This window comes from Gouania willdenowi, chromosome 13 (assembly GCF_900634775.1).
Source record: "Gouania willdenowi chromosome 13, fGouWil2.1, whole genome shotgun sequence".
NCBI classification, from domain to species: domain Eukaryota; kingdom Metazoa; phylum Chordata; class Actinopteri; order Blenniiformes; family Gobiesocidae; genus Gouania; species Gouania willdenowi.
Genome location: NC_041056.1, coordinates 20,322,034 through 20,349,922, shown reverse-complemented (window position 1 = coordinate 20,349,922; position 27,889 = coordinate 20,322,034). Strand labels below are relative to the sequence as shown.

Below are 27,889 nucleotides of genomic sequence, written 5' to 3'. Positions count from 1 at the left end.
ATAGTAAGTACGTCGGTAAATTTCATTTGTGTAGCGCTTCTCACAGACAGTAGTCACAAAGTGCTACACAGTAGTGAATTAATAAATAAAATTTATATTTAAAAGAGCATGTACTCAAATAAATAGTATAAAATATAACAATTGAACGGAATATTTTCAAATGGTTCGAAATCAGGTTTAGGAGTTCAGCTTTTAAAAGTTCAGATTCATAGTGAATACACACAGGCTACACAAGTTTAGTACTTTAAAGTCAAATGTATTATGATTTTAGACTTGTTGAATATGTGGCAATGCATTTGTCTAGTAAATAATGCTAATAAAATCTCATTCGACAAGGGAGGAAATAACAAGAATGTTCTTTAGACAGATTTACAGTTTAATGGATGGTCGGTTTTTACATGGAGGCCTAAAAGCCGGGGTTTTTACTAGAGATTACACCCAAACAAAAAAAAAGAACATAACCATATATAGACAAGAGTAAATATCTGCACAGCTGCACATCAGGAGTTTGTAATGTTAAAGCCAAGAAAAGGTTTTAAAAGGACAAATGGACTCAGATTATTGAATGCAAAAAGACTAAATGATAGTGACATGTGACCTACTGTCTTTTACTTCTTTTAGATTCAAGACTCGAGAGTTTATTCCGAAATGTACAGCAAGAAGCACATTTCATTCCCCACTGAAATTTTTACCTTTTTGTCATAGAATGCCAGTAACAAACATTTCCATTTTCAGCATAAGGCTGCAAGTATAACAGTGAAATGGTAAGAAATGTGTAAATACACAAAGAAAAATTATATATATATACATTATCTAGTCTTTATCTGAAATATGGGTCCTGCACATGTGCTTGGATACAAAATCAAAAAGGAGAAAATAAAACTATAGGTAATAGCAACATAATAGCTATTAAGGAGAACGAACAATTGGAAAGAGGTGTGTATACATGTGTGCTTGAGGGTGAAAAAGCAAAAAAAGGCGGTAAAAGATAAATGGCAGAAGAGACTGCCATAAATCTGCCTACAGCCAATCTAATTGGCCATAACCATACATCAGTCTACATCACTATGCTATTAACCCTGAACCTGTCACCAGCACAGGATAAATAACCTACTGTACTCTCTTAGATTGAAAGGTTTTCAGAGAACAAGGAGCTTAAACAGCAGCCAGTTAAATGACGCAGTGTTTCAGATAGATTTGCTGGCAATAAACATTTCATAATCTAACCGTTAAGTGCACCTATCATATGTGTATTTTTAATTTGTTGTTAGTTTTCACAGTATACTGAAATTGTGAGACTTCCAGACGTGTAGAAAAGCTGAATTATATTTTGCTAACACATGTACGATAAAGAGGAACATCTGTTCAGATGAAATATTTGGTGATTTGGCATTTCCTTTTATCCTGTCGGATATTTAGTGTAAACACACATTTGGCTTGTAATACAAATAACTGTAAAATCATCTTAAATGTATGTGATATAGAGCATTTGTTGCATGTTTATATTAACATGGGATAAATTCAACTGTTTTATTTGAAGTGGGAAAGGGAGGTCGAGCTTTTCTTCTGATTGGTTGATGGCATTATGTGTCCCCAATCTACCCGAACTACACCCACAAATTATCAAGAGGATTAGATTAAATTATACAACTGGATTCTAGTTTCATATTTGCTTGCTAATTTGACACCACTAACAATAGTTGTTGTGGGATTAGAGGTTCATCAAGGTTTACACAGTACACCCCAAGAATCATAAAAACTAATTACCTCCTCATGCACAGGAGTCAAGCTGAGGATGTAATTCTAACTATTCCTTTAAGAAGATAAACTAATTGTTGCTCTTAGTGGAAAAGTAAGCCCACTCTTTACACAACCATATTATAGCCACCCCGTGTAACATCATTCATTATTTTTGACACTTATCTTATCTTAGAGAACCCATCCCTGAAAAAGGATGTAAAAAAAAAGATGGCAAAAAGATATCAAACATCTCTACATTTAAGTCTTCTAAAGAGCCTTTTAAAATAAAATGATGTCGTTTGGAAATAGATAAAATTAATTTATGATCTATTTTAATCAACTCATTATAGACCAGCACAAAAAAGCGATGAAAAATCCATCCCCATTTATGTACGCGTAATAATATATTGATTCCATATTCTTTAGCCCTCTGACAAATCAAATACAAGGACTACATTAAATGTGTGTGTGAAATTTATTGTGATTTATATAAATCTATCAGACAAAGGACACACCTATCCAAACAGTGTGTCAGATGATAACATTAGAATCAGGTTACACTGTTGGTGTCTAAAGTGGTGAGCTAATACAAAGGCTAATGGCTGAGTTTGGGTAAAAAAAAAAAAAGATGAGGTTATATGCTGGGGTAATAAGGCTGAATGCTGGTGTTGGTTTGTGACGTGTGCATAGACGACCGTGTGACTAAAGTAACAGCAGCAGAGCATGTCAAATGGAAAAAAAATCAATCCAAGGCTAAAGGGCAGGAGAGGACAACACTGCAAAAAAACAGAACAACAACAATGGCTTAGAGACCAGAGTTCTCTTCAACACAGTTGAGTGTGACTCAAAGTGGGAAAGTTTATCATTAAATCTACTGTATTTGTTTAAGATTGTATTGTTTATATTTGATCAAACAGAAAAATATGTATTCATCATTCAGTTAGAAACACATGTTGAAAAGGTAATAAAAGTTAGCCTTTCAGTGTAAATACAGTCAGAGAATACCATCACATTAAAACTCAGCAGTTATTTTTACTGCCATCAAAGTGTCTCAGGCTTCTGACTTTGTGCAGTCGTACGGTTTCCACCACTGAGCAAACTGCAGAACTTTCTTCCGCTGATCATCAAAATTTTCTCTGATCATCTTCCTCCAACGTCGAGGTTCCAGATCCATCATGCCTCCAACCACTTCCTGTGAAGAAGAAGCAGGTTTTACAATGGTTTTCTAGCATAGATTTGTGTTTGTGCCCAAGTCCCTCCCATCACCCTGGTAACATCATGTGATGCTTTAATCTACGATGATGGAAAACTCAGACTATCATGAATTCATTCCTGGTAGTCTGGTGGTGTATGTCATTTTGGCCATTTCTGTTGCCAAAACTGACTTTATTGTTTTTATGGCTTAGTTGGGATTCAAATAAGCCAGAAAGTTTGGACTTTCATTTTTTTCCACTCCTCGACTCCATTTTATGTCACCATTTTCAAAATGGTCACCTCCAAGTTGATTATGCCACATAATGACCTTTCTAAATTACACACAATCACAAACTGTCTGTCTACATGTATGTTTTTGATTATAAGAAAGGTCCTGGTATATCTTGAAGTGATAATGGATTGGCAGCCATGTTATGATTCCAATATGGCCACCATTGGACTAGAGCCTAGGTTCCCAAAGTGGGGTACGCAAATTGTCATAGGGGGTATATGGGGAAAAAAAAAAAAACAAATTGTAAACTAGGAAATAAATAGAGCAGCAGTCAGAAGCCTCCATGCACTGCCACAAATTACACATTACACTATTAGTCTATCCTCAAGTGGTGAAAAACAATCTCATCAAAAAAGCGCAAATATGGTGAGAGCTACATTGATTTACGCCAGCCAAACATGCGTGATGTCCTTTGACACTACATACTGGTGTCAAGGGGATTTTTAGCTAAACAGGAAAATAAAATACAGAAAAAGACTTTGCGTGGATAGGGCAGGGCGATATGGACCAAAACTTATAGCTCGATATTTTTTCTCAAAATGGTAATATACGATATAAATCTTGATAATTTTATTTCAAATCAAGTCTGATGCAAAATACCGCACAGGCACATTTATTAACAAACAGTTGTACAATATGTGCCACTTTTGGCTTTTTCTCCTCTAAGGGACAGCACGTGTGAGTGAGTTCTGTAGTGTGACTTGTTTAGGGGTAGATCTGGGTTAGGACGCACTCAGAAAACAACCGAACTGGCAATATTGTAGTTTTCTATATTGCCAAAACAGAAAACTTGATATTTCTTGATTCTCGATATATCGCCCAGCCCTATGCGTAGAGAAAAATTAAAGACTCAAATTCAGCCAAACATTGCAGAGTTCTGTGCATCCTCTCAACCTCACACTTCTCATTAAAAATGTAGCGAGTTGTATTTCAATGTTTCAGGGCGATGAATATGTTGAAAGAAAAACATCTTATTCAGAATGATCACTTGATTTATTTAATGAATTTGTCTACTGGCATTTTTAGTGAGAAAAAATCTTTTTTCTTTGGGGAAAAAGAAATCTACCAAAGATTTATTAATTGAACATATGACTACATTATTAATTTTTTATGTGCAGAAGTATAAGGTACACGGCTTCAGATTAAAGGCTAGAGTCAATAACCCAGTGAAGTTGATCTCTAGTGATGTTCATTTATACTGTGTATAAACATGAGGTTTAGGAATCACATGCATCAGATCAACTAACCTTGCCAAAGTAATGAGGGAACTTCTGTTCGTTTTCAATGACGTGAGCAAACCCTCCCTGGAGCCCAAAATCTACAGCAAAGTATGGCAAACCTCGAGGAATCTGGAAGGATCAGAAAAGACAATGATGTACATCCAATATGAAAGGATAGTAAACACGTAATGCATGATGGAGAAGAGTAAATAACCTGAAAGGTGGGTAAGTTAATTAATAAAAAGCAGCAGTAATAAAGTTGATAGAAGGGTTTATAAATGTTTTATTTTTTTTTAAAAAAGAAAGAGAGCATACAGCTTGACGAATGTCCTTCGATGAGAGGTCAACGACCTTCTTATTCATGGCCCATTCTTCATCACACTCCATGATAGCTTTCTGCAAGCACACACAGATTTGTATCATTACAGCTATGAGGCCATTTCCACAAAGTTTCTTCCGATAATGAAAGATTCAACAAGACAAACACGACACAATAAGAGACAGCACACAAACCTTAAAATATATAGGTGCCATATCGCCAAGTTCTCTAGGAAGTGGGATACACTCCAGGACCATGTGGCGTCGTCTGCGAAGGTTCATGTGTGTTTCCATGAACACACAGTCTTGATCTTGGGACTCAAACATGCGCACCAATGCTTTGCGGAACAGCTGTGGACAGTGAATGGCACGAGTTCAGTTTGGATTCTTAACACCACTACGGTGTATAGTTTAGGACATCCTCAGCTGTCATTTATCAGACCAAACTGACTCATGTCTCAGCAAAACCTCAGTCAAATGACACAGCTTAAGGCCTCAAAATAAAAGTCGTCAGACTAAACCTCATAACGTAAACCACGACATGACGTTGTATTTTGTAGAAACTGGAAATACACATGATGTCATCAGTATGTGCTGCTTCGGATACGAGAGTAAGTTAAAAGCTGTTATTTTCTATTTATCTTTAAAGGTTAAAATATATTGTTTCATTAGACTATGTATGTATTAAGCAAACAATACATTGATATATCCCAACTTTAAAAAAAAAAAAAAAAGAGGAAAGAATGGCTTTTCAACATACTTCTTAATGTGTACTTCCGGTTCCTTCAAAATAAAATGCCATGTCGTGTTTTACGGACTGAGGCCTTTCAGTCTGATGACTTTTATTTTGAAGCCTGAGACCATGTCATTTGACGGCATTTGGTTTGGCAAGTGGCACCATTTCATCTGGCAGAGGTTTTGCTGAGACCTGATGCCTCACTCACTACCTGAGGATGTCCTAAAACGTACACCGTACACCACTTTGTTCACAAAACACTAATCTGCAGCTATTTAATGAGCGCACTAAGGTAAGAGATCACACATTGGACAACCTGTATTTCAGACCACACATCCTCATCCAATCCTGTAGCAGAGCTGTGATGCTGGAGAGGACAGATGAGACAGTGTCCTTCTGTCATGGACACACCTGCAGGAAGACTCAGGTACGCCTTAAGAGGACAGAGGACACATTAAGAGGACCTCTTTTTATTCAGGGGTGTCAAACTCATTTTAGCTCAGGGGCCAAATACAAAGTAGTTTGATCTCAAGTGGGCCGCAGATTTTAGGTGTGAAAATGAGCAATTTCAACATTATCTCCCCAAGTTTGCACTTTACAAGACGTAGAAATCATACATAAAGTACTGATATATAAGGCATAAACAATATCCAAGCAATAAGTGACAGATATCAGTATCCGCAGGATTTTCACTTTTAATTGTCATTGATTTTGTGACCAATTTTTATTGAATTTGCAGAAATTGTGTGATATAATTTCAGGAAAATTGAGTTCTTTGAACAATTTAAAATTTAAAATGACTGCAGTCATGTGAAAAAAAGCTTGGGAAAATTGTGATCCTCCAAATATTGTGGAGTGTCATTGAATTGGTGCATTTAGATATCTAAGCTGATGTATCTACAACTGAATTATTTGGTAATTTGGACAATAATGTATGTTTTTTTCAGTCTTTTTAACTTTCTCCTGGGGGCCGAATTTGATGGTCAAAAGGGCCAGATTTGGCCCCTGGGCCTTGAGTATGACAAGTGCTCTAGAAGAATGGAGGGTAGCTGATGGGACACATTAAACTAATTTGACACTTTGTTGTTTAGCTTTCAGGGTTTTCCAGGCCTTACCTTGCTCCCTATAGTGACGATGAGATGCTTCTGGAGATCGTTGCTGCTGAAACAGTGCTGGCATTTATCCATAGAGGCAGCAAGCCTCCTACTCTCCTCAATGGCTCGGCTCCTCATCCTTTCCTCCTCCCTACCCTCACCCTCCCGCTGAGCAGCGCTCGACACAAACATGTCATCCAGCGTGTAGTTGTCGCCGTCCGTCTTCCCCATTGCCTGCAGAGCCGAGTGAAGCGGTGGTGATTGGGTACAATGAGATGAGGTAGGAGATGACAGAAATAGGGGAGATGGAAAAAAAGAGGAAAGGGTGAGCTGTGTTGTTAACACATGATACGGTTTCTCAATCCACCAGAGATGATAAAGAATCCAAATCCCTTTTTATGCATATATCAACTTTTAATTCTTACTTCCACTGGAATGGGGTCTGAAAAATCATAACTATCAGCAGTTGAAGCGCCTCTGAACTACGTTCTTTTAGCATGTGCCGTTTCCAGGATTGCCCGGTGCGTAACTCAGTTTCAGTGTTAACGAGGCAGGACACGGAGTATTTACTCTGATGTAGCTATGTCTAAGTCTTGTCACCATGGCAACCGAGCAACAGGTTAGGTTTTGTGTGTAAGTGCAATAGTGAGAGGCACACATTGGCTGAAGCGCGCGTGTGTGTATGACGGAGTGTGAGTGAATATGGATTAGTCTAGTGACTGTGGGAGGGCGTGTGGCTGTGTGTAGCACCACATACTGCATGTGTTATTAGTCTTTGATTAAAGAGTGAAGCATTCAGCTCTCATATCAATGCACGTTAGCAATGCAGCTACAGAGGTGCTTGTCCTTCTGTTTGTGCTGTGCCAAGTTTTTGCTTTTTAATGATGGTAGTAATTTACGTCTGATAGAAAACATCACATTACATACGCCTGATGTGGGCAACAGGCAGCCCGCTAAACATTATACCAAAAAACATACCAAATTAAAGAAAAGACAACAAAAATACACCAAATTACTCCATAAACACGCAAAACAACAAAATGAGAGAATTAATAAAATGATAGAGAAGTGTGTAAAATGACAACAAAAACACAAAACGAAAGCCAATATAAACCAAAATGACTCAAAATTCCCAAAATTACAACAAATGTACATAAAAATTACTCCAAAAAACACAAAACAACAAAAATACACAAAATCACTCACGACAAACAGATAGGACAGGAAAATACACAAAATGACACACCAAACGACAACAAAAATGCAAACAAAACAACAAAATTAGAGGAAAAATACAATAGACCACAAAAATAAAACAAAATGACAACCAAGATTGGTCTTACACTCTTGCCTTTGTATCTCATACCAGCGCTTTGAAAATGCTGCCATGATTGAAGATACAATTAAATGAAAAGCAGTAAAGGCCATAATTGCTTGCATAATAAAATGCTAATGTCTTTAAACAGAAGGCCCAGAATTAGTAGGCTGGTGTTAGCTTACCCAAGCTGCTGCAGCATTTCATGTTAAAACTCTTTAAAGGTCCAGTATTATGCTATTTTTCATTTGTTCTAAGAACCCCAACAGCATTGTGGTTTTGTTTATTTTCCATAAACCTTTCCAGAGTTTTAGCCTTCTGAAAAGCGACTTTCTGAGCAGTTCTAAAAGCAGGCAGTTTTGGGACCTTCATGCATATTCATGAGTAGGCGTGCCTGTAAACACAGACTTTATGCCTTGCCCTTGTGAGGGAGATCAGTGATCAGAAAAGTGATTTTCTTTTTGCTATCCACACACTGTTATTGTTTTCAAACAAACTCAGTGGAGCGTTAAGCTGAGGAATAGTGCATTTAAGGTGATAATCTTGTTTTGTATAACCGCAGCATCGCATCGTGTCACAAACATGTCAGATCGAGTCAAAGGTGATACGAGGCAATATAACAGATACTAAAAATGGAACTGCTCAGCGCATTAAAGATTTGCTTGCGTGGGCGTGGTTTGTAGGGGGCTTTGCTTGTGCTGTACCCACGGCTGCAGTTGGATATACTAAATTTGGTACTTACACCGGCAGCAGGCACTTCCTGGGGGACGGTTTAGACTTTAGTGATGTCACTAAAGTTTTTCCGCTCATTTTTCAGAAGAGGGCAGAGCAGCAGCTCAGAGAGCAGGATTAGTGAGAATTGCTCAGAGATGCAAGACAGAAGTCCAATAATACTTTGGGGGTGTTTTGGATAAGGAATTCATTGTAACAAAGTTAAAAGCTCAAAAAAGTTGATTTAGCATGATATAGGACCTTTAACATCCAATAAATCAATAACACAACCATAAATATAGCCCTTGCTTTTGCTTGCATATTATTGCTAGGAGCGTAATGCAAATACTTTGTAGCGAGAAAGCTTTAAAAAAAAAATAATTATGATTAAAAATATATTTATAGATATTTGTAACTCAAATGTAATTACATTGATTATTAAAATTAATCAAAAATAAATTATAATCTTTCCCGTGAGGGAAGAGTGGAAAAGCAGAAAGGAAGATGGACAAACAGACAAAGGGTTAGACAATGATAGGAGTGAAACAGAGAAGAAAGGCCTCAGAGGGGAAGTGAAGTGTGATGGAGAGATAAAGAGCAGCTCCATCTCCCAGCAAGATCATCAATCTATAGCCATGATTAGTAGTGGTATTTATAGAAGCCCAGAAGCCCTGCCATGGTAACGGTAGAATGTGAAGATATGTTTTTAGCGTCACTCTTTGAGGGTGCAGTGTGTGTGTGTGTGTGTGTGTGTGTGTGTGTGTGTGTGCTACAAACAAGTGAACGAAGACAAAGTCAGAAAGTACACTGCCATAGCTTAAATGCGCTTTTATTGCCATGACAACCCCCACCCCATCTCTTTGTTTATCTTCTCTTTCTCTAAAACACACAGTCACACACACACAGCCAGAGGATTTTCACATGAGGTATTGTCCTATTCCAATCGATACTAAGCGAAGTGGACATGAGGAACGAGGGGAGCAGGACCTTTAAAGGCGTCTGTAAACCTGCTGCAGCATTTCAAATGCACAATATTCAAACCAAAGACACAGACGGAGGCAAGTAAATAAGTGAGCTTTGATGGAGGAAAATCAATACTTTAATCAATGCATTATAGCTCTGTGTGTCAAATTAGTGACAGCCTGTAACTTATGTGTATATTTACTTGGTAGAAGCGAGCTGATAGCGTATGTTTACTGACATACAGGTCCAAGAAAAAACACATGGCTTTCCAACAAGAATGAAACAATAAGGGGAAACCATTGTTTTTATAAATATCATTAGTGCTAGCTTAGTAATCGTTAGCATGCTAAGATTCTACAGGCCTTATTGTTAAACCTGGTTTGTCACCACCTGCTGATAATGTCATTAGGCAGTGTTAGGCACAGGGGAGAAACTGAGCTGTTTGGAGGGGATTTTTTGCCTTTCTTGGGAAATCTAAAAGCTGCTGCATTGACTGCTTTGTTTATATCGCTGCTGATCATTTAATTCAAAAGCCAAAACAACGATTCACACATGAGGAAAACGGGTCAGTGATATGTTTGATTTTATTGCCTTTAATTTTTTTCCTTGATTGAAAAAAGGTCTGCAGTAGGAGGACATTTGTTATTTCATTGTTCCTAAATATCCTATTACTGAATCAGTTATATTCATTTATACGCGCTTTGAGTCTCCTTGAAAAAAGCGCTATACTGTATAAATCCAAGCCATGATCATACATAAATGCAGTCATATTTATAATTGGGATTTTTGTCAATGCAGTATTCATTTTCTATTTAGGGTATGCACCACATTATCCACTTTAAAACAACATGTATGCATGGTTAAACTGGGTTCTAATGTAAAATAAAGATTCAAAATTAATCAAACCTAAAATAACTATACTTGATATAACCATTACTATTTTGTTTGAAGCGTATTCCAGTTGGAATTCACTTTGTGACAACTCTAAGAGTTTTAGTCCAGGCTTGGTGCTTTTTTTTTTTTTTAAATCAGTAATTATTTTGTTATTTGTCATACCTGTTCTCTTTTGTCATGTTGCATTCTCTCTGTATTTTAATACCTTTTAGATTTTAGGCTACCTTTTAAAATCTGGCCAGGGACACCAGATGAAAACTAGCCTCTTTTTGCTAACTCGGCTCACTTACAGCATGTCTGTCTATTAATTGCCCTTTTTAAATAATCAATCCATTTAAATTCAAATTCCATAATAATCTACGTTTATTTTTCTTTTCACAGGCATCTCAAAGGTAAATCAAATCATTTTTATCCTAATTGTCCCGTTAAACATTTCTCCCTAAAACAAATAACATTCAAACTGTAGCAACATGCTTTTTAGCAAACAACCACATTACCACATCCAAAGCATATCATCAAATGCATTAGTGCATCTACTCCTGTCCTGTGTATCTAATACTGCACCAGCTGTGGATGTTGAACCCTGGTTCCAGCACAGCCAGCATCATCTGTACCCAGTGTTGCCATTGACAACAACAGCTGCTCATTCAAAGTAATGCATTGCTCAAATTAGGGCACTTAACATTTCTGAGCTTTGAGCTTATTTACATTTGATTTGAGTTTGAAATTGCAACACTTTCTCTCTGATAAGACGGTCACTTTGTCAGCGAGAAGCAGCCTGAGATATTTCAGCAGAGACTATTTTCAATGTTAAGATAGGAAGCAGAAGATCAATCCTTTGAGTGCATGATGATGACAGACTGGGTTGTTTGTCCTTAAATATATCCTATTTTTCAGTGTGAGGAAAAACACTTTAAGCTACTGGTAAATAAACATTAGACAAATGAAAGTTTATGGTTGGATTATGTCTTCACTTCCTCAGAGATTTGCAAAAAATAAATCCAATCAAGCAAAGTGATACCAACCTATAAATGGAACCGTTTTCATCCACTTTTATTACGATGGTATTTTAGAGGATATAAAACATTTTTCAAAACAATACATCGTTTCAATATTTTCCTCAGAAACAATGTGTTTACAAGCTTTGTGATAAAACACTTGCTTACCTTGGCAGCCATTCGAGAGTAAAGTGCATTCTGATCCTGGGCTGAGCTCATCTTTTCTCTCCTCACCATCTCCTTCAGACCCACATTGTCATCATCCTGGAAGTAGCGCACACGCTCTCCAGCAACATGAGTCTCAATCTTAGGAAAAACAGAGAGACGGTGAAGGTTGAAAACAACAGACGGCAAGAAGACAGAGGAAAAAAAAGAATAATAACTGATCCAAGAAGCTCATCTAGTGATAATGTGAATACAAATTTACTGCGATGGAAACAAGCCTTTCTTCTTCTTCCAAATATTCAAATGAGAGTTTGTTATAATGAAAAAAACAACCAAGACACAAACGTGCATCTCAAAACCTATTTTTTCTAGACTGTTTGACACGGGCAGTCCTTGATGTGCTAATCCTAAAAAGTCACAGTATGTTGTGTTTTTGTGCTAATCCCTGCCCATCATTTTCTCTCCTTACCGACTTCTTCTTCCGACGCCCACCATGAGGCTCCTGAGGTCCCGAGGCGGCCATGACTGGCCAGGCTCTCCCTGAATGATCCGTTCTAAACAGCAGGACTTCCTGATCCTCAACTGCTCGTCTTGGTTCCTGAAGAGACGGAACAACAGCAGGTAAAACACTACTGAGTGACTGCTGCAGGTGATGTGGGTTTTTTAAGATTTGCAAATGGTTTTAGCCTGAAAAATGCTGTTTCATAACCTTTAAGACCTGAATATTAATTACTCGCCTGAAGTCTGGAGGCCGGTTTTAAACCAAAAATAAACTAAATTAATATCAGCAGAAAATGTAAACCATGACTTAAAAATCAAACTCCTCTTTTACTTTGGACTTATGAGTTATGTCAGTCAGATTTACTGTAATATATGCAAAAATAAAAGCTGACTAACGTAATTGCAGTATGATTACACAGCCTGAAGCTGAGGAAAGGGTGAAGGAAGCAGAACGAAACCAAATGAAACTAAATCAGGACTATCAGAAAAAGAAATACTTTAATCTTTTCCTAAAAATGTGAGGCTTCTCAACGCTTCACAAGCAGGGACCCACAAAGCCAAAAGTCCTTCACCACAGGGCCAAAGGGAAGGATTGCAAATGAGTCAGAATTCAATGGCTCTCCATCATAAGAGCCCTGAAGCAGCCCTCAAATGATGAGTGACTAAAACCAAGAATTATCACACGCTTTCTGAAAACCTCTGTCCTGTTATTTGGAGAAAGAGCTGCTCTGATTTCTGCTTTGACTTCAACTTTAGTAATGATATATAAGCTAAATGTATGTATTATCTTAATGTGTTATTATGTCGGTGTTGATATTTCTCTTTAGGATATGTTTGACATTCCATACAAGGCTGCAGAAAGTGGAAAGAGAATATTTCTTAATAACTTTGTCATCAAACCACAGAACACAGGAATCAAAGCACAACACATGCTGAAACTTAAATCAACGGCAGCAGCACCCCATGGTAATGCCTAAACAGCAGTAAAAGCGTCATAAAAAGTGGGAAATTAACAAATGATGTTTTGTTGGTAATAAAAGCATCTGTGTCCACTGACCTGGCTGGACTTGGACGCTTCGCCCAGCTTCTTTCTGGCAGCGTGGATCTCCTTGGCTTTCTGTGCAGCCTCCAGCTGGGATTTGAGCTTCTCCACCATGTCCTGAAACAAGCACAAGATCAACCATCTTTACTTTAACATTTGGATTCACATCACAATCCGTTACACATGGTGCTTACACAGATATTGTGCAAGAAGATGCAAGAAAGCAGAAAAAAAACAGACATTTTTAGACCATGTTTTACCAGCCAATCAAAACAATAAAAACCGTACATAAAACTAAGCTGACTATAGGAATGACACAAACAAAGTAACACAGTGATTTCACACAATTAAGTCTGACCAAGCATGTTTAATGGCCTCACCCAGTAAGAACATTTCTGATGCACACGTTAAAAATAATCAGCATTAGACTTCAGAGTGATAACGTTAGTAATGCAACATTGCTACAACGACTTCTATAGAATGCCTCCATGGCATTTATCGACATATCGAGAGAAAAGTTCAATTGACAAATCAATAACAGGAACAGGAACAGTAAGTCCCTGTGCAGGTAAATCTATATGAGGAAAACAGCTGAGGGAAGGTAAACAAGCTTCTAATTTCACATCAAGCTAAACAGTTGAAAACCAGGGTGAGTTCACTCACTCTCAAACAGAGCAAATAAACTCAGTAACCCTGTCAGCAGAATGGTTACTCAACCTAAATGTATGTCTAACATGTCACATGATAAAGTGAACTAACAGCCAGTAAAGCACTCCTATTCAATAATGCAAAAATACAGATCACAATGAATCTCTTTAGTTACCAAACAGTTTCTGTAACTATGACAGATGTTGAGTAATAATGTTTAAAAGATCATCTACGGCTTAAAACATCGCAATTACAACCATTTATTCATGGATGAGAATAAATGAAAGACTCCACACCAGACATGCAGAAGCTAAAATAGCCAGAGAGAAGGTTCTTAGAGAGAACTATGATATGTTTTTATATTCTTCTTTCACATCACACTTTACTGACTTTTGTGCAAAGCAAACCCAGCTTTTATACTGTTCTAAATGTAATATCAAGTGATGTGTTTGATGTCAGTCTGGGTAAATACCATCAAGTGTTTTTATATCTGTGGATATTACTGAAGGAAAACCAAATGTTTAAAGAAATGTGATATTACTGCTGCCCACCGATCATGTTGTAATTACAGAAAAAATATAGATTTAAGCATAACGGGTGATCGATGTGTCAGCTTTGTCTTATATGTACAGGTACATGAAAGCTGTTACGTGCTTTTAACCCATCCCTGAGGACCAATGGGTAGCTACAATGGAGCACATAGGGAGCAGGAAGGACTTGCTCAACACCCCACAGTGATGACTCAGTGGATTCAAACCAGTGACTCTCTGGTTTCAAGCCCACCTCATTAACCATTTGACCATGCAGAAAATATTATATACACTAAGCCTTACATACCTTCACTAATATAGGCTGTGTTATAGTCAGTAAGGTATTGGACTAAGAATTCTGATAAAGTGGTTGGGGCACCTTGGTTGAGATAAGATGTAAGTTGCAGTCTCTAATCACAAGCATAGAAACAGCACAAAAACCACATCAATCAAAGATGAGTATGAGATGTTTAATAACTGGAAAGTGTGAAAAGTTACTCCAAATGAACATGATTGAAATGACTACATTACAAATTTGGATTAATGTAAACATTTACAGTACAAACCACACTATATGTATGTATATGTATTAGGGGTGTCCATACCCGATATTGCTATCAGATATTGGCCCGATATCAGCAAAATAAAAAATACAAAAAATCTATATATACAGTCTATTCCAGACTCCAATCCAGCACTTCTAATAAATGGCTCTATTTTTTTTTACCACACTCCAAACACCACTCACTTTGTTGTTCTTTTTTTAATTCTTCTTGTTGTGTACACTAGTTAAGATGGTGACTCCTCTGTTATTTGTGAACGGCTCGGGCTGAAAGTTGGTAAGTATAATCTATGGATGTGTACGCACTCTATGAATTAATATGATCAAATGCTCGGAGCCCGATTTTTTTTTTTTTTTTTTTTATAAATGGGGCCCGGGTGCTCACCCCCTATTTCCGTCCATCCATCCATCCATCTTCTCCCGCTTAGCCGTTTCCGGGTCGCGGGGGCAGCATCCTCAGTAGAAAGGCCCAGACTTCCCTTTCCCCGGCCACTTCCTCCAGCTCTTCCGGGGGGACCCCGAGACGTTCCCAGGCCAGCCGAGAGACATAGTCTCTCCAGCGTGTCCTGGGTCTTGCCTGGCTCCAAGGTGGGGCCCCGGTAGCGCCAATCCGGGCGACGTGAACTGCCTTTGTTTTTTCATATACATATATGGGGTTGGGGCTCGAGTGCGAGCGCCCCTATTTCCGGTAATTTCCAAATGTATGGGAACATGTGATTTATCATTTCAAAAGTAATTCAACGTAGATTACGATTATGCCTTGTACAATTCAATTAGGGACCCCCCCCTTTTTTCGGCAATTTCCATTAAAGTCGTTTTCTCATTTATTTGTGAGTCAAATATTGCGACAGTTGGAGGTACTGAATCATTGACACATACCAATATATGAATGGGGCCCATTACTCAGTTTGTGCCATGGGGGCGCCAGGGGGCCCCATTTTTCAAATAACTACTGCTCCGTTAATGTTTGTTGAATTGGGCTGTAATTTGACATGGATATTCTATGAGCGAATGTCAAGAGCCTCTTAGAGACCGATATCTCGAGAACGTGGTACGTAAGGGTGGAGTGAGTTTTACACTAAACGTACGAAAAAAACAAACTGCAGAAAAAAATGCCAATGTAAAATGTATCTAAAAAATGTAATTTTTAAATTTCTTGGACATAAAAAACAGCATTTAATTTCTAACCTAGATGTCAAATCTAGGTTAGAAAAAAGTAAATGAGGAATCTGGGATAAACGCCAACACTCCATGATACTGAACTAGATTATTTGGGTTGGATGGATGACTCACCATGTTTCCCATGATCTCTGCTTTTATCAGCCTGGAACCAAGTTTGTTCAGATCTTCGTCCGACAATAATGGAATCGCCTCTTCCTCCTCCTGCTCATCTTCCTCACTTTCACTCTGATTCCTAAACAAACAAGTAAAGTTGTTTTAGTTACATAAACCACAAAAGGTCAGAACAAACGCCAACCAAATTATTCCACCATGAAAACTAATCCTACTTCCGATTTTTTTATTTCTTTTGTGATTTATTTTGCTTCTGAGCGTCCTGTGTTTATTTACCATCATTCATTTGTGCCTCCGTGCATGCTAATTACAGCATTCCCTGCTAAGCATATGTACTGCTGTCTGTGAGGCCTCGTTCTAGAGGTTTAACTCTTCTCACAGCATCATTTCATTCACTGTAGAGTCATTTCATGCAGCAGGGATTGTTGTTGCTGGTTCACTTAAACTACCTCACCTAATAAGACATGGCAATGCACTGCTGAGGTGGGCTTTAAAGAAAGAAAAGAGACACCCACACATATGGACTGCAAACATTAAGCTTTGAAATTGTGAAATCTTAGATACCATATGTATCTAAATACTCTTCAAATCGACAGCGAAAGAAGAAATTCAACTTAGACGAAACAAGCACCAATTTTCCATTTTGAATTACTGGATATTTTCATTACTTCACAGGTCTTTTATCCTGTTTTTATTTTTATTTAATGGTTTTGTTTGAAGGCCAGAATAGATGACAATTTAGTACCAGTACATTTCATTCATCACTGCTTTTGACAACAACAACAAAAAGTTTTACAAAGAACAGATCTATGTTGTTGAGACATTTTACCCTCTCAGGCTGCATTTAAGAGCAATGTTGCAAGAAGAGTTTGAGAAATCAGAAAAAGAATAATTCATACGCCAAAGTCAGGACATCTGGGGATATTTCTTTAAGAAGGGATTATCAAGACTAATGGAGGAACGATAAGGATGACAGGAGTTGACGAATACAAAAACTTAGCTGAAAAACTGCCAAGACTTGGAAAGATTGTTGTGAGAACAGAGAACGTCTCTGCTGAGGACGTTGTTGTGTGAAGTAGGAAGGGCATTGACTGATGTTGTCCTTGTGCGTGTGCATGTGTGTGTGCGTGTGTGACATCAAGAATAAGTTTTATGTTTCAACTTGAAGAAAAGTATTTTAAAATAAACAATGGGATGAGGAATAGACTCCCTTTCCATTTTGTTTATCTCACACACATTCTAAGATAGTGTGAGTCAAGGTTAACAGATTTAAAGAAAGTCTAACTTTTCCAGTTTTACTGTGAATAGAGTATCTTTCCAAACAGCAGTGTTTAATAAACATCGTACACATTTTTAATCATACAGACAGGCCGCAAGAAAACAATGCACATAAGCACTTCATCATCATAGAACTTTGTGTTGTTGAGGCAAAAAGGAGGGAAAAAAATATGAACCTTGATGGCACAGAGGCTTGAGGAGCTTTTTTCTCAGATTTCTGGTCATTTTCCTGTTGTGGCTTTTTAGGCGGGTCAGACTCAGGGACAGGTTTACTGTTCTTTTTCCAGGCTGGTTCTCTGCTGGTCATTGGGCCAGAGTCCTCATCGTCTGAGCTGGGCTTTAGGAAGCCCTTGGTTGGACGTGCTGGGGTAGAATGATGGCCTGACACTGCATAGGGAAATAGAAGAGCAATCACATTCACATGTACTTAACACCTCAAGCCAAGGTTGGGGTCAATTATAATCGTAATTGTGTGATTGATAAATACAAATATGATGTAAAAAATATGTTGCCGTCATAATTTAAATGTAAATGAGTTCAAATAATTGACTTTTTAATTGGCATGGAAATTCTATTAAAACTATTTAATTAAACACAAACCCGTGGAACTATGTTACAATTGTATGGCTTACACATATAGTGAACAATTATTAAAATATGTTTCAAATCAACTTTTCCCACTACCTGTCAGTTCTCTGGGGGATCATTTTGACCATTTCTTTAAAAAGTTAAATTAAGTTACTGTATGTACTGACAGCAAAAAATTCTAAGACGCCCACGCAAAAATATTAATACCAATATTTTCATTGATGAGGAAGCCTAACAAGTAAACCAAGAGATTAAAAAATTAGATGATAAATCATATACTGAACAAAAATATATTGTGGCCACACTGAGGCACACCTGTGCTATAATCATGCTGTCTAATCAGCATTTGATATGCCACACCTGTGAGGTGGGATGGATTATCTCTGCAAAGGAGAAGTGCTCACTAACATAGATTTAGACAAATTTGTGAACAATATTTGAGAGAAATAGGTATTTTGTGTACATAGAAAATGTTTTAGATCTTTGAGTTCAGCTCATGAAAAAAGAGTTTAAAAACGAAAGTGTTGCATTTATATTTTAGTTCAGTGTATTGTTTTGTGTATTTTACAGCTGATTTAAGACATGGGTCAAAACTGACCCGTTATCATAAGAGATGCTAACATAAAGCGAACACAACAGGAAGGATATTTATTTCAGGCTCGTGATTTTGAGTATTTGAATTTAAACTTTATTAATCACCGTAGTGAAATTCTTAACTGCATTTTCCCCATTTTCCCCGAGGGGTAACAGTGAGCTGCATATTGCAGGTGACCGGTCAGCAGTTCGATTGGGGTTAAGGGACTATTATTATTATTATTATTATTATTATTATTCATTGAGAATGTAATTGCAATGAATTTCCAGGGGGAAATAATAATTGTAATTTAAATCGTAATTGGAAAAAATACCATAATCAGAATTGAGTTGTAATTGAACATGGATACTTGAAGATGTAATTGTAATTGATCCCTAACCCTGTCTCAAGCTGATTCAAACTGAGTTTTGCTGTAAAAATGTTTTTCTCCCACAAAAGCTTGATGTAAAAAAAATAAATAAATAAATAAAATCAATCCTACTACAATACAAGTTAAAATCCTTTCTAAACTTTTTTTGCCTGCACTTGTCCGTGGATAAACTTTAAATCTGTCATCTTTTCTATTGTGGTAGCACTAGTTTCCTTTGCCTTTGATGATATTATGCTCTGTGAAGTGAAGTATAGAACTGACTTGAACCAACCTTCACCACTGTCTTCGTCCTCAGAGGGTTTGAGAATTCGTCCTTTCAGTGATGCAAGAGATTTATTAACTGATGACGATGACCAGGATCCATTCTTTTCCCTTTGTTTTTCTTCATCTCTGTCTCTATCCCTGTACTTGTTTTTCTCATTATCTCGGCTGCCTCTGTCTCTCTCACAGTCTTTCTCCTTGTTTCGGTCTCTTTCATTATCTCGGTACCTTTCTCCTTCCCTACACCTCTCCTCCTCCCTTCTTCGATGCTTTGCCCTTTCCCTCTCCTCTCTTCTGCCATCCTGGTATCTCTCTCTGCTCCAGGGAGACAAATCTCTGTCGCGTTCAGTTTTTCTCCATCGATCTCTGTCGCCTTCCTCTTCGTTTTTCCTCCATCTCTCCCTGGTCTCATCTCCTTTTCCCCAGTTGCCTCTCACTGAGCTCTCCCGATCTCCTCTTTTATGTGCGTACGTTTCTTTCTCGGCCTCAGCAAGCCTCTGCTGAAAGTCTTCCATTGACTATAAAATGAGAAGCACAAGACAGAGATGCTGTTTGATCACTGTCTTCACTGTAAGATTCAAAACTTGGTGATGAGTGTCTACATTTTTTTTTCCTAATTAAAATATTTTTGACATGCATCAAAGCTTAATTAGTTTGATATATTTGATATAATTTAACGGTCCCATGTTATGCAATTTTTCAACCATCTCTATTTGTTCTAAGAACCCCATAAATATAGTATTTGAGGTTTATTTTCCCAAACTCGCCTGTTTTAGCTTCTGAAAAGTCACTTTCTGAGCAGCTCTACACAAACAGGGTAATTTGCGGCCTACTTATGCATATTCATGAGTAGGCGTGTCTATAGACGGGACACTGACTTCCTCCTCCCCGCACGGTGATGTAGGGCCAGAGAACAGACCGCCTGCTGCTTTATAAACATGAGACAGAGCGTTCACTGGTACATACATAGACTGTAGAAAATACATACAAAGCACGCGCAAAGGACGCTGAAATGGTCACCTTCGTGGGCGTGTTTGTTTACATGTCAATCACGGCAGAGAACTTCCTGGAGGCGCGGCTTCTCCAGCTCAGTGCTGCATCAAATTCGTCATCAAAGTAGGAACGCATCATCAAATTGGAGCGAGGTGTTTGGGCTCACCCTGCAGTAAGAAAGGAGCAAATCACCCTCTAACTAATGATTGAGGGAATCAATGAAAAAAAACACTTTGGTCATGTGTATGAAGCCCAAAAAGTACTTTATGATGTTTAAAGCACAGAAAAGTCAATTTAGCTTAACATGGGCTGTTTAACATTACCTAGTCGAGTTTGTTTCTGACCTGATTCCAATGACTATAAATCATTGGCCTTACATTAAGTTATTCTGCAACACTAGCAGCTTTTTTTTAATTTTAAAAAAATACAACCATCAGACCAACATCAATCACAACCAAATACGTTGTTTGTAATTTGAGCTTTTGAATTCGACCATATGTTGAGCTCTATTTGAAATACTTAGAAACACATATTTTAGTATTAATAAATTAAATATTAATATTTAGATATGTGTCCGTCAGGGTTGAATCAATTATAATTGTAATCACGTAATTGATAATTAATTACAATTATGACATAATTGTGATTGTAATTGGAAAAAAAATTGTTGCAATCATAATTTAATTGTAACTGAGTTCAGATTATTGACTTTGTAATTGTAATTGGCATGGAAATTCTACAAAAATTTATACAATTGACTTAAACGCAAACCTGTGGAACCGTGTTACAGTTCTATGGCTTACACAGACGTAGTTAATTATTAAAAAATGTTTCAGATCAACTTTTCCCACTTTTACCATTTAAAAAAATAAATGAAATTGAGGGGTATACTGACAGAAAAAAGGCTTAGACGCCCTCACCAAAAACATTAATATCAATATTTTCATTGATTAGCAAGCCTAACAAAGTAACCAAGAGATAAAAAAAAAAAACAAATTGGATAATAGATAATATTTTTAGTGTATTTCACAGCTGATTTAAGACATGGGTCAAACCGACCTGTTATCATAAGAAATGCTAACAGAAAGCTAACACAAGACGAAGGGTACGTTTTATGAAATTATCTATTAAAGGCTCAGTAATTGTAATTAAATATAATTTAACTTTAGTCATTGATAATGTAATTGTAAATGGAAAAAATTCTGGCCATCATAATCATAACTGAGTTGTAATTGAACATGGATGATTGAAGATGTAATTTTAATTGAAAAATGTAATTGAGCCCAACCCTGGACTGTCTAACTGATTGATGTATTTCTATATAAGTAAAGTAACGGTTCTTGTGTGTTTTTGAAAGTAGCCATTCTCACTCCATATCTTTCAGCCACCACATCATTGAGGCTGCGCTGCTCCCTCTCTGCCTGCTCCTTCATCCTCTGATAGCTTTTCCTCAGCCAGCTCAACCCACCGTCATTGATCACTAAAAGTAAAAACAAATGAGTGACATTAGAAATGAACATCATCATGTGCATCATACATAGTAAAAGCAGATAAATCGATTATTTGAATTTCAAAAAGTAAAGTGCATATATATACCTTTTTTCACTGCAGTACCCACAGTCTCCTCTGGGGGCAAACCAGTTCCTCCATCTCTCCAGTATGGGTTTAACTCCAGTTTGTGTAAACCAGCCTAACGCGCACGCACACGCACACGCACACGCACACACACACACACAACGAGTCATTTCAATGTAAAACACAGCAGGTCTGCAGCAGCTAAACATTCACACATAAACAGGAGTTACGCAATACAATGCTTGCTCTGAGGGGAAACCCTCTGTTACCTTGGTAACCATCTCATTGGTAAAAAGAACAGATCGACTCCCAGAGAGTTTTCATAAAGTGTTAAAGCCATGTACATAAAAGGAAAGCACTTATTTTTGGGATTGTTTGTTAACCTAGCACAGGGATACATTTTAGAAGAAATGAGCACACGCACGCACGCACGCACGCACCTGCTCAATGGCCTGCGTTTTAGCTCTCTCTTCCTCCTTCTGTCGCTCTTTCTCTGCTCTTTTATCAGCCGTGGATGTCGTTTTCATTGCCAGGAAGTCAAAAGTCATCCACTCGTCTCTCTGTGAGATAAAGATAGAGTATAAACAGAAATACTGCCTATTTATCATAATTATTACCATGTACACTGTAAATATTAGGACGTATGAAAGAAAAAATATTTTTATACAATATGCATAAATTAAAAATATATGAATTATGAATGGCCCTAACTTTGTATCTATGATTAAAAGTGCTCTTTTTAAACCATGAGCGCAAAATGTTTGTTTGTTCAGGAACCTCAAGCAGCATTTGATTATCTAAGAATAGATAGATTAGAATTTTGAATAATCTCATAGCTGATTTTCAATTATGTAATACATTACAAATTTCAGATTAAAAAAATTTGCATAAGGCTAACAAAAGTATATTTTTCTAAATAATCTCTCACCAAAAGATAAGGTAAGAATTTTTTTATGAAAACTGAAACTGTTTTCAAACTATTTAGTTCAACATCATTCATGTGCATTAGTGCAACAATCATCATTTTCATTCATACTTCATGGGCCGAAGCAAACATTCTGACTGCATTTGATTTGATCAACACTTTTTATAGTCAACAGATGTAACAATATCATTTCCTCCACCTATCGGAGCATGTTTTATATTTTCAGGTACTAAATCATTTATTGCTTTGTTGTTACTGCTTGATTCTGAATTCCACCATGTCGTAAATCTCTCACGTTTAGAAATAGCTTCGGTTTTTTAATGTCCAAAATTGCTTATTAATCTCTATATATAGGTGTATTGATAATTGTCAGCTAGGATTATATACATTCTCATCCCTAAAATATTAGGTTTCAATTTGGCTTCAAAGCCAATGGTTTGATTCTGTTGTTCTAAACAAAACTTCACTTCCAACCCTGAGGAGAAACTGTTTTATACTTGTTTTTTCTACCTTATTTCATATAACATTTGTAGATATTTGTATCCATCGATCATTTATTCCCATTTTCTTAATATGATGCTGGCCCTGAGGCCTGAATTTCATTTTACATATCACATGGAAAATGGCAATAAAGAAGACTTTGACATTTTTAAACGTTAAACAGTGAAACGCCATCTGAATAGGTATCCACTACCTGAGGCACCACAAGAGGAAGTTACCTCTATTTTCTGGGCTGGACTGAGTTTGCTCTCAGAAGGCTCGGATTCATTAGAAACCTGCCAGGCCTTTGTAGTCTGCGTCTGAGGCTGAGCTTCAATCCACTCGTCCTCTGAATCCTGATACAAAGAAAGAACAACACCAAAAACCAGGGAAGGACGACATGAAAGGTAAATAAAAGGTGACAAAAACTGAATCAGTGGATAAAGCAACAATATCAAACAGAATAAAAAGCACAGATTCATATGGAACTCATTTTTGGAACACTGACTGTGAGCTACCTCTGAGCTGTCACTTGACCCTCCTGCTTCTGCTGTCTTCTTCTCCTTCTTGGCCTTCTTCTTCTTCTCTTTCTTCTTTTTGGATTTTTTCTCCTTTTTCTTTTTGCTCTTTACACTGCCCTCCTGTGGGAAATTCACATTGTTTCATTTAGGGTGTCCCGATTCGATATCGATATCGGATCTTGGTCCGATATTAGCCTGAAAACAAAAATCGGATTCAAATTACTGGATTTTCCGATAATTTTTATTTTTGTATTCAATTCATTTCTTATCTATTTTATTCAATTGTAGAATACTGTAGATATTATGTAGAAGGTTAAAAATTATGTAACCAATTGGTTAATAATAAATAGGTCAGTTTTTCCTCAAACCTACTGTTGCTGACTATTGTTCTCTGTTTGATCAAGCCTTTTCTAACATTCCACACTATAAAATAATTTATTTTTTTTTTTTAAAGAAAATTAAGGAAAAAAAAGTGTGTATGATTCATGCTGATATCGGATCGATATCGGTATTGGCCGATGCGCAATGCTGCAATATTGGTATCATATCGGAAATTAAAGAGTTGTATCAGGACATCCCTAGTTTCATTATATCTTACGGGTCATTTGTAAGGCAGAGGTAGCATGTTTTTCCCCCATTTTAAAATATGTATTTTTTTATATTTTTGTATTGTTTGTCAGATACATAATAATGTTCAATGTTTTTCATGTCCCACCAAAAGAAGGATTTGTCTCTGGAAATCCGAAATGGACGCGTAGAGCGTAAACCTCCCAATAATTCTAATGCAGTTATCAGGTTAGTGTTTATAGCTCAATAAACTGTATTCATATGTGACTATAATGAGATGTTACCATTGATATACTCTGTGAATTTTTTTTCCCCCACCGAACCTCTATTATTGTCCTTTTTATTTTTTGTTATTTTCTACTGTTTTTAACCTGATTTTTCTACTGTTTTTAACATTCTTTCTACTGTTTTTAACTTGTTTTTTGTACGGTGGCCTTGGGTACCTTAAAAGGTGCCTTTAAATAAAATGTATTATTATATTATTATTATTAAAATTCTTCCATGTGTATATTGTTGAACAACCACACCTGTAATGGATTAGCCAGCCATCGTACTGCCACTTCTGCTGTAGCAAAGGTAGTTATCTACACTCAAATATCTACATTAGTCAGAGGGAGGAATAACTAATACTTACTTCTTCGATCTGCTGCAGCCTCTGGGAAACCTCTGGGAGCATCCATGTATCCTCACCTCGCTGTCGTTTCAGCTCCTTCCTTCTCTCCTCTTTCTCATACTCCTTCTTGGCCTGTGGGAAGACACAGAAATCCAATCATCGGTTCATTAAAGGATCAAATATAGTCACATCAATAAATACACAAGACACAATCATAACAGGTCATCAATCTATGACAGTAGTATGTAACATACTGTATATAAACATTCACACACTTTTTTTTTCTCCAAAAAGTGATGAACAAATACATATAAGCTGACTCGTCATTGGACTGGTTCATCAGCAGAAAGGGACAGATTCGTGGAGGCATTTGGCGGCAAGGAAACAATATGAGGATGACAAATATAATTAAAAAAAAATAATGCATCATAATACTTTCATATGTGAAGTCCTGAAACTGTTTGTAGGAGAAAAAATACATGTTTCTTGTACCATCAAATATTGACCATGCTTTAGGAAGCAAAGAGGTCGCCAAAATGAACAGAATTGGGAGCTACTGTTCAGAGGCTGGGTATTATATTACAACAACAACAACAACAACAACAATAATAATAACAACATAAAGATGACACTGGATATATATCTTGCAGAGTTCCTGAAGCTGTGATTTTGTTTCCCTACAATGTGATGTTGCCCCCTACGGTGTTTCAACCAGCGAGGGGGGGGGATCTTTTGATTTTTTCCTTTTTTTAATCGATACCATCGTGATAATTGCTGCACACTTGGACATAAAAGGGACTTCCAGGCATAAATGGATTGTTCTGACTCTTTTTAATTTGCATAACCTAGAAACACAGGCGATTTGTCTATAACAGTCTCAGTATTGCTGCGGGTCCTACATAATACCTCATTTAAATTTGAAAAGTGCATCTTCGTCGAATCAGCCTTTTGAATAAAATGTTATTTCTTGTCTATACATTGAGTATTTATGTGTGTAGGACCTATACTGAGTCACTCTATTACTCCATCATGACCCTTCACCAATTCAACAAATTACTTTTGGCTTTAAAGTAAGGCTGTCACAAAGATACAGTAAAAATAAAATTTAAAAAAAATTAGCTTTACTTCACAAAATTGGTCCCTCAGAGAGTTATACATTTCAAAATGGTATGGGGGGATGCCCCAACACTTACGCCAATGGCTCTCGCTCACATGCCACGCGATCCCCCTACGCTGTGAAATATTCCTGCTGAGAAAGAACCGTGTCTTGATAATTGTGAGTGAACAAGTTCCAAACAAAAAACTCCATTACCCTAGCCCACATGAGTACTGAAGTCAGCGCAATAAAGACATGAAAAGGGATGCAACCTTCAGTTATTTGGTGTAAATGGCGGTATACATAAATACTACAAAACTTTGGAGTTCTCTAAACGAAGTGTCTATTGATACGGAAATGTATCAATAGCCCCCGGGTCTAAGGCGCCTTACACAAGAATTCTTTCTTCCGCTAACGTGGGTTCGAATCCCGCTTTTGTCATATATATTTTTTCATTTTAACATACTGAACATGACAAATTCCACCTTTAAAAAAAAAAATATATATATATATATATATATATACGAAAAAAATAAACATTTTAGAGTATTTCCTGGGTTAGGGTTAAAAATACATAAACAAAAAATATAAATATTTTAGTGTATTTCCTGGGTTAGGGCTAAAATAAAAGGGTTAGCGGGGTAGCAGAAATTAAATATGAGCTAACATAAAACTGACAGAACTTTAAGTCACATGGTGCACCTAGCACGTCACCTAAACTGGCCAAAGAGAATGACTGGCAGTCTATTCATACGTTTCCGTATAGCCACGACCTTCTCTAAATCTGTGAAATAAAACACACATATCAGTCAACATACTGTTGAGGCACAGACCAAATAATTAGAGACAAGACGGACAGACTGTGCATTATGATCACAGCAAAGATTAGATAAGAGCTATGATTTGCAAATATTTGACCATGAAATGACTTTGACAGTAATGATGGCTTCGGCCATAGTGATCCATCAGCATGGATCAGAGGCAGACACACTCTTTGCTTTGGGAGCAGACAAAGGATTACCTGAGCAGATAGTGTGGTTACAGGCTGTGGTTCTCAATTAGACATATCATCTGTCTGCTCTGTGACAAGCTGTGTAAACACAAAGCTACAGATAAACGGTGCCCACATGCAATTACAACAACGAGCCTGTTCTAATCTCTAAAATCTGCCCAGTGACCAGCTGTAACCATGTGATGAAACACACACTCATTTTGTGCTATCTGCGATGCTCAGTCACCGCTGGTTTTGTTTCTGTCAACCTTGAGGCATGCACGGTGTCAGACGTCAGAACATGATAAGGTGTACTGACGGGAATAAAGATAAAATATGGGCCGTAAAAATCATAGAAAACGTTCATTCATTATGAGTGTTTACTTCCCAACGTTAGAGCTGTTAGCTTAGCTTGTTAGCTTTCCTTCGTATAATAAAAAAATAAAGTACGAAAAAGAAAAACGTGTAGAATTTAAACTAAACTGCAGGGTGTTTGTGCTGAGCGGTCGTACCTTTTCCAAAGCCTCTTGTCGTGCTTGTCGTTTATGAGCTTTTCTGTCTTCAATGCTGCCAGAGCTTTCAAAACTGACTCCGTCGGCCGCCATGACACTGCCGTCAACGAGTTTAGGTCACTGTCGTAAAGTCACTACATCAACTAATCAACTCTGGGGCTGCGTCAGAATAGCCCCTCCTATCTCCTTTACTATCCACTGTTCCTTAAACCCCGGAAGTGTTTAAGTGGTGGCCATGATAAAGACCGTCCGAGTTCTATTTCATCTGAGGAGAGGAGGCTCAATACTTCCATTGTAACCTCCTTTAG

At 37.3% G+C, this 27,889-nt stretch overlaps 1 protein-coding gene across 1 annotated transcript; it reads right to left on the bottom strand.

Moving 5' to 3' along the window:
* Nucleotides 1-392: 392 nt before the first annotated feature.
* Nucleotides 393-27,889, bottom strand: cwf19l2 (CWF19 like cell cycle control factor 2). The gene is made up of 19 exons (XM_028465391.1): nucleotides 27,582-27,889; nucleotides 25,004-25,114; nucleotides 23,800-23,922; nucleotides 23,521-23,637; nucleotides 22,317-22,436; nucleotides 21,898-21,991; nucleotides 21,672-21,781; nucleotides 19,319-19,826; nucleotides 17,671-17,881; nucleotides 16,217-16,337; nucleotides 13,199-13,300; nucleotides 12,110-12,238; nucleotides 11,644-11,781; nucleotides 6,616-6,828; nucleotides 5,817-5,933; nucleotides 4,960-5,115; nucleotides 4,762-4,842; nucleotides 4,474-4,575; nucleotides 393-2,932 (listed from the first exon to the last, which is right to left on the bottom strand). The coding sequence occupies exons 1-19, from the start codon at nucleotides 27,672-27,674 to the stop codon at nucleotides 2,792-2,794; spliced, it is 2,787 nt and encodes a 928-aa protein (XP_028321192.1). The 5' UTR covers nucleotides 27,675-27,889; the 3' UTR covers nucleotides 393-2,791.

Coding starts and splice junctions, on each gene's coding strand:
- cwf19l2 (XM_028465391.1), bottom strand. CDS start 27,674: ATGGCGGCCGACGGAGTCAGTTTTGAAAGCTCTGGCAGCATTGAAGAC. Junction 23,923..25,003: donor GGCTGCAGCAGATCGAAGAA/GTAAGTATTAGT, acceptor AATTTCCCACAG/GAGGGCAGTGTAAAGAGCAA. Junction 2,933..4,473: donor TCCCTCATTACTTTGGCAAG/GTTAGTTGATCT, acceptor TCTTCTTCACAG/GAAGTGGTTGGAGGCATGAT.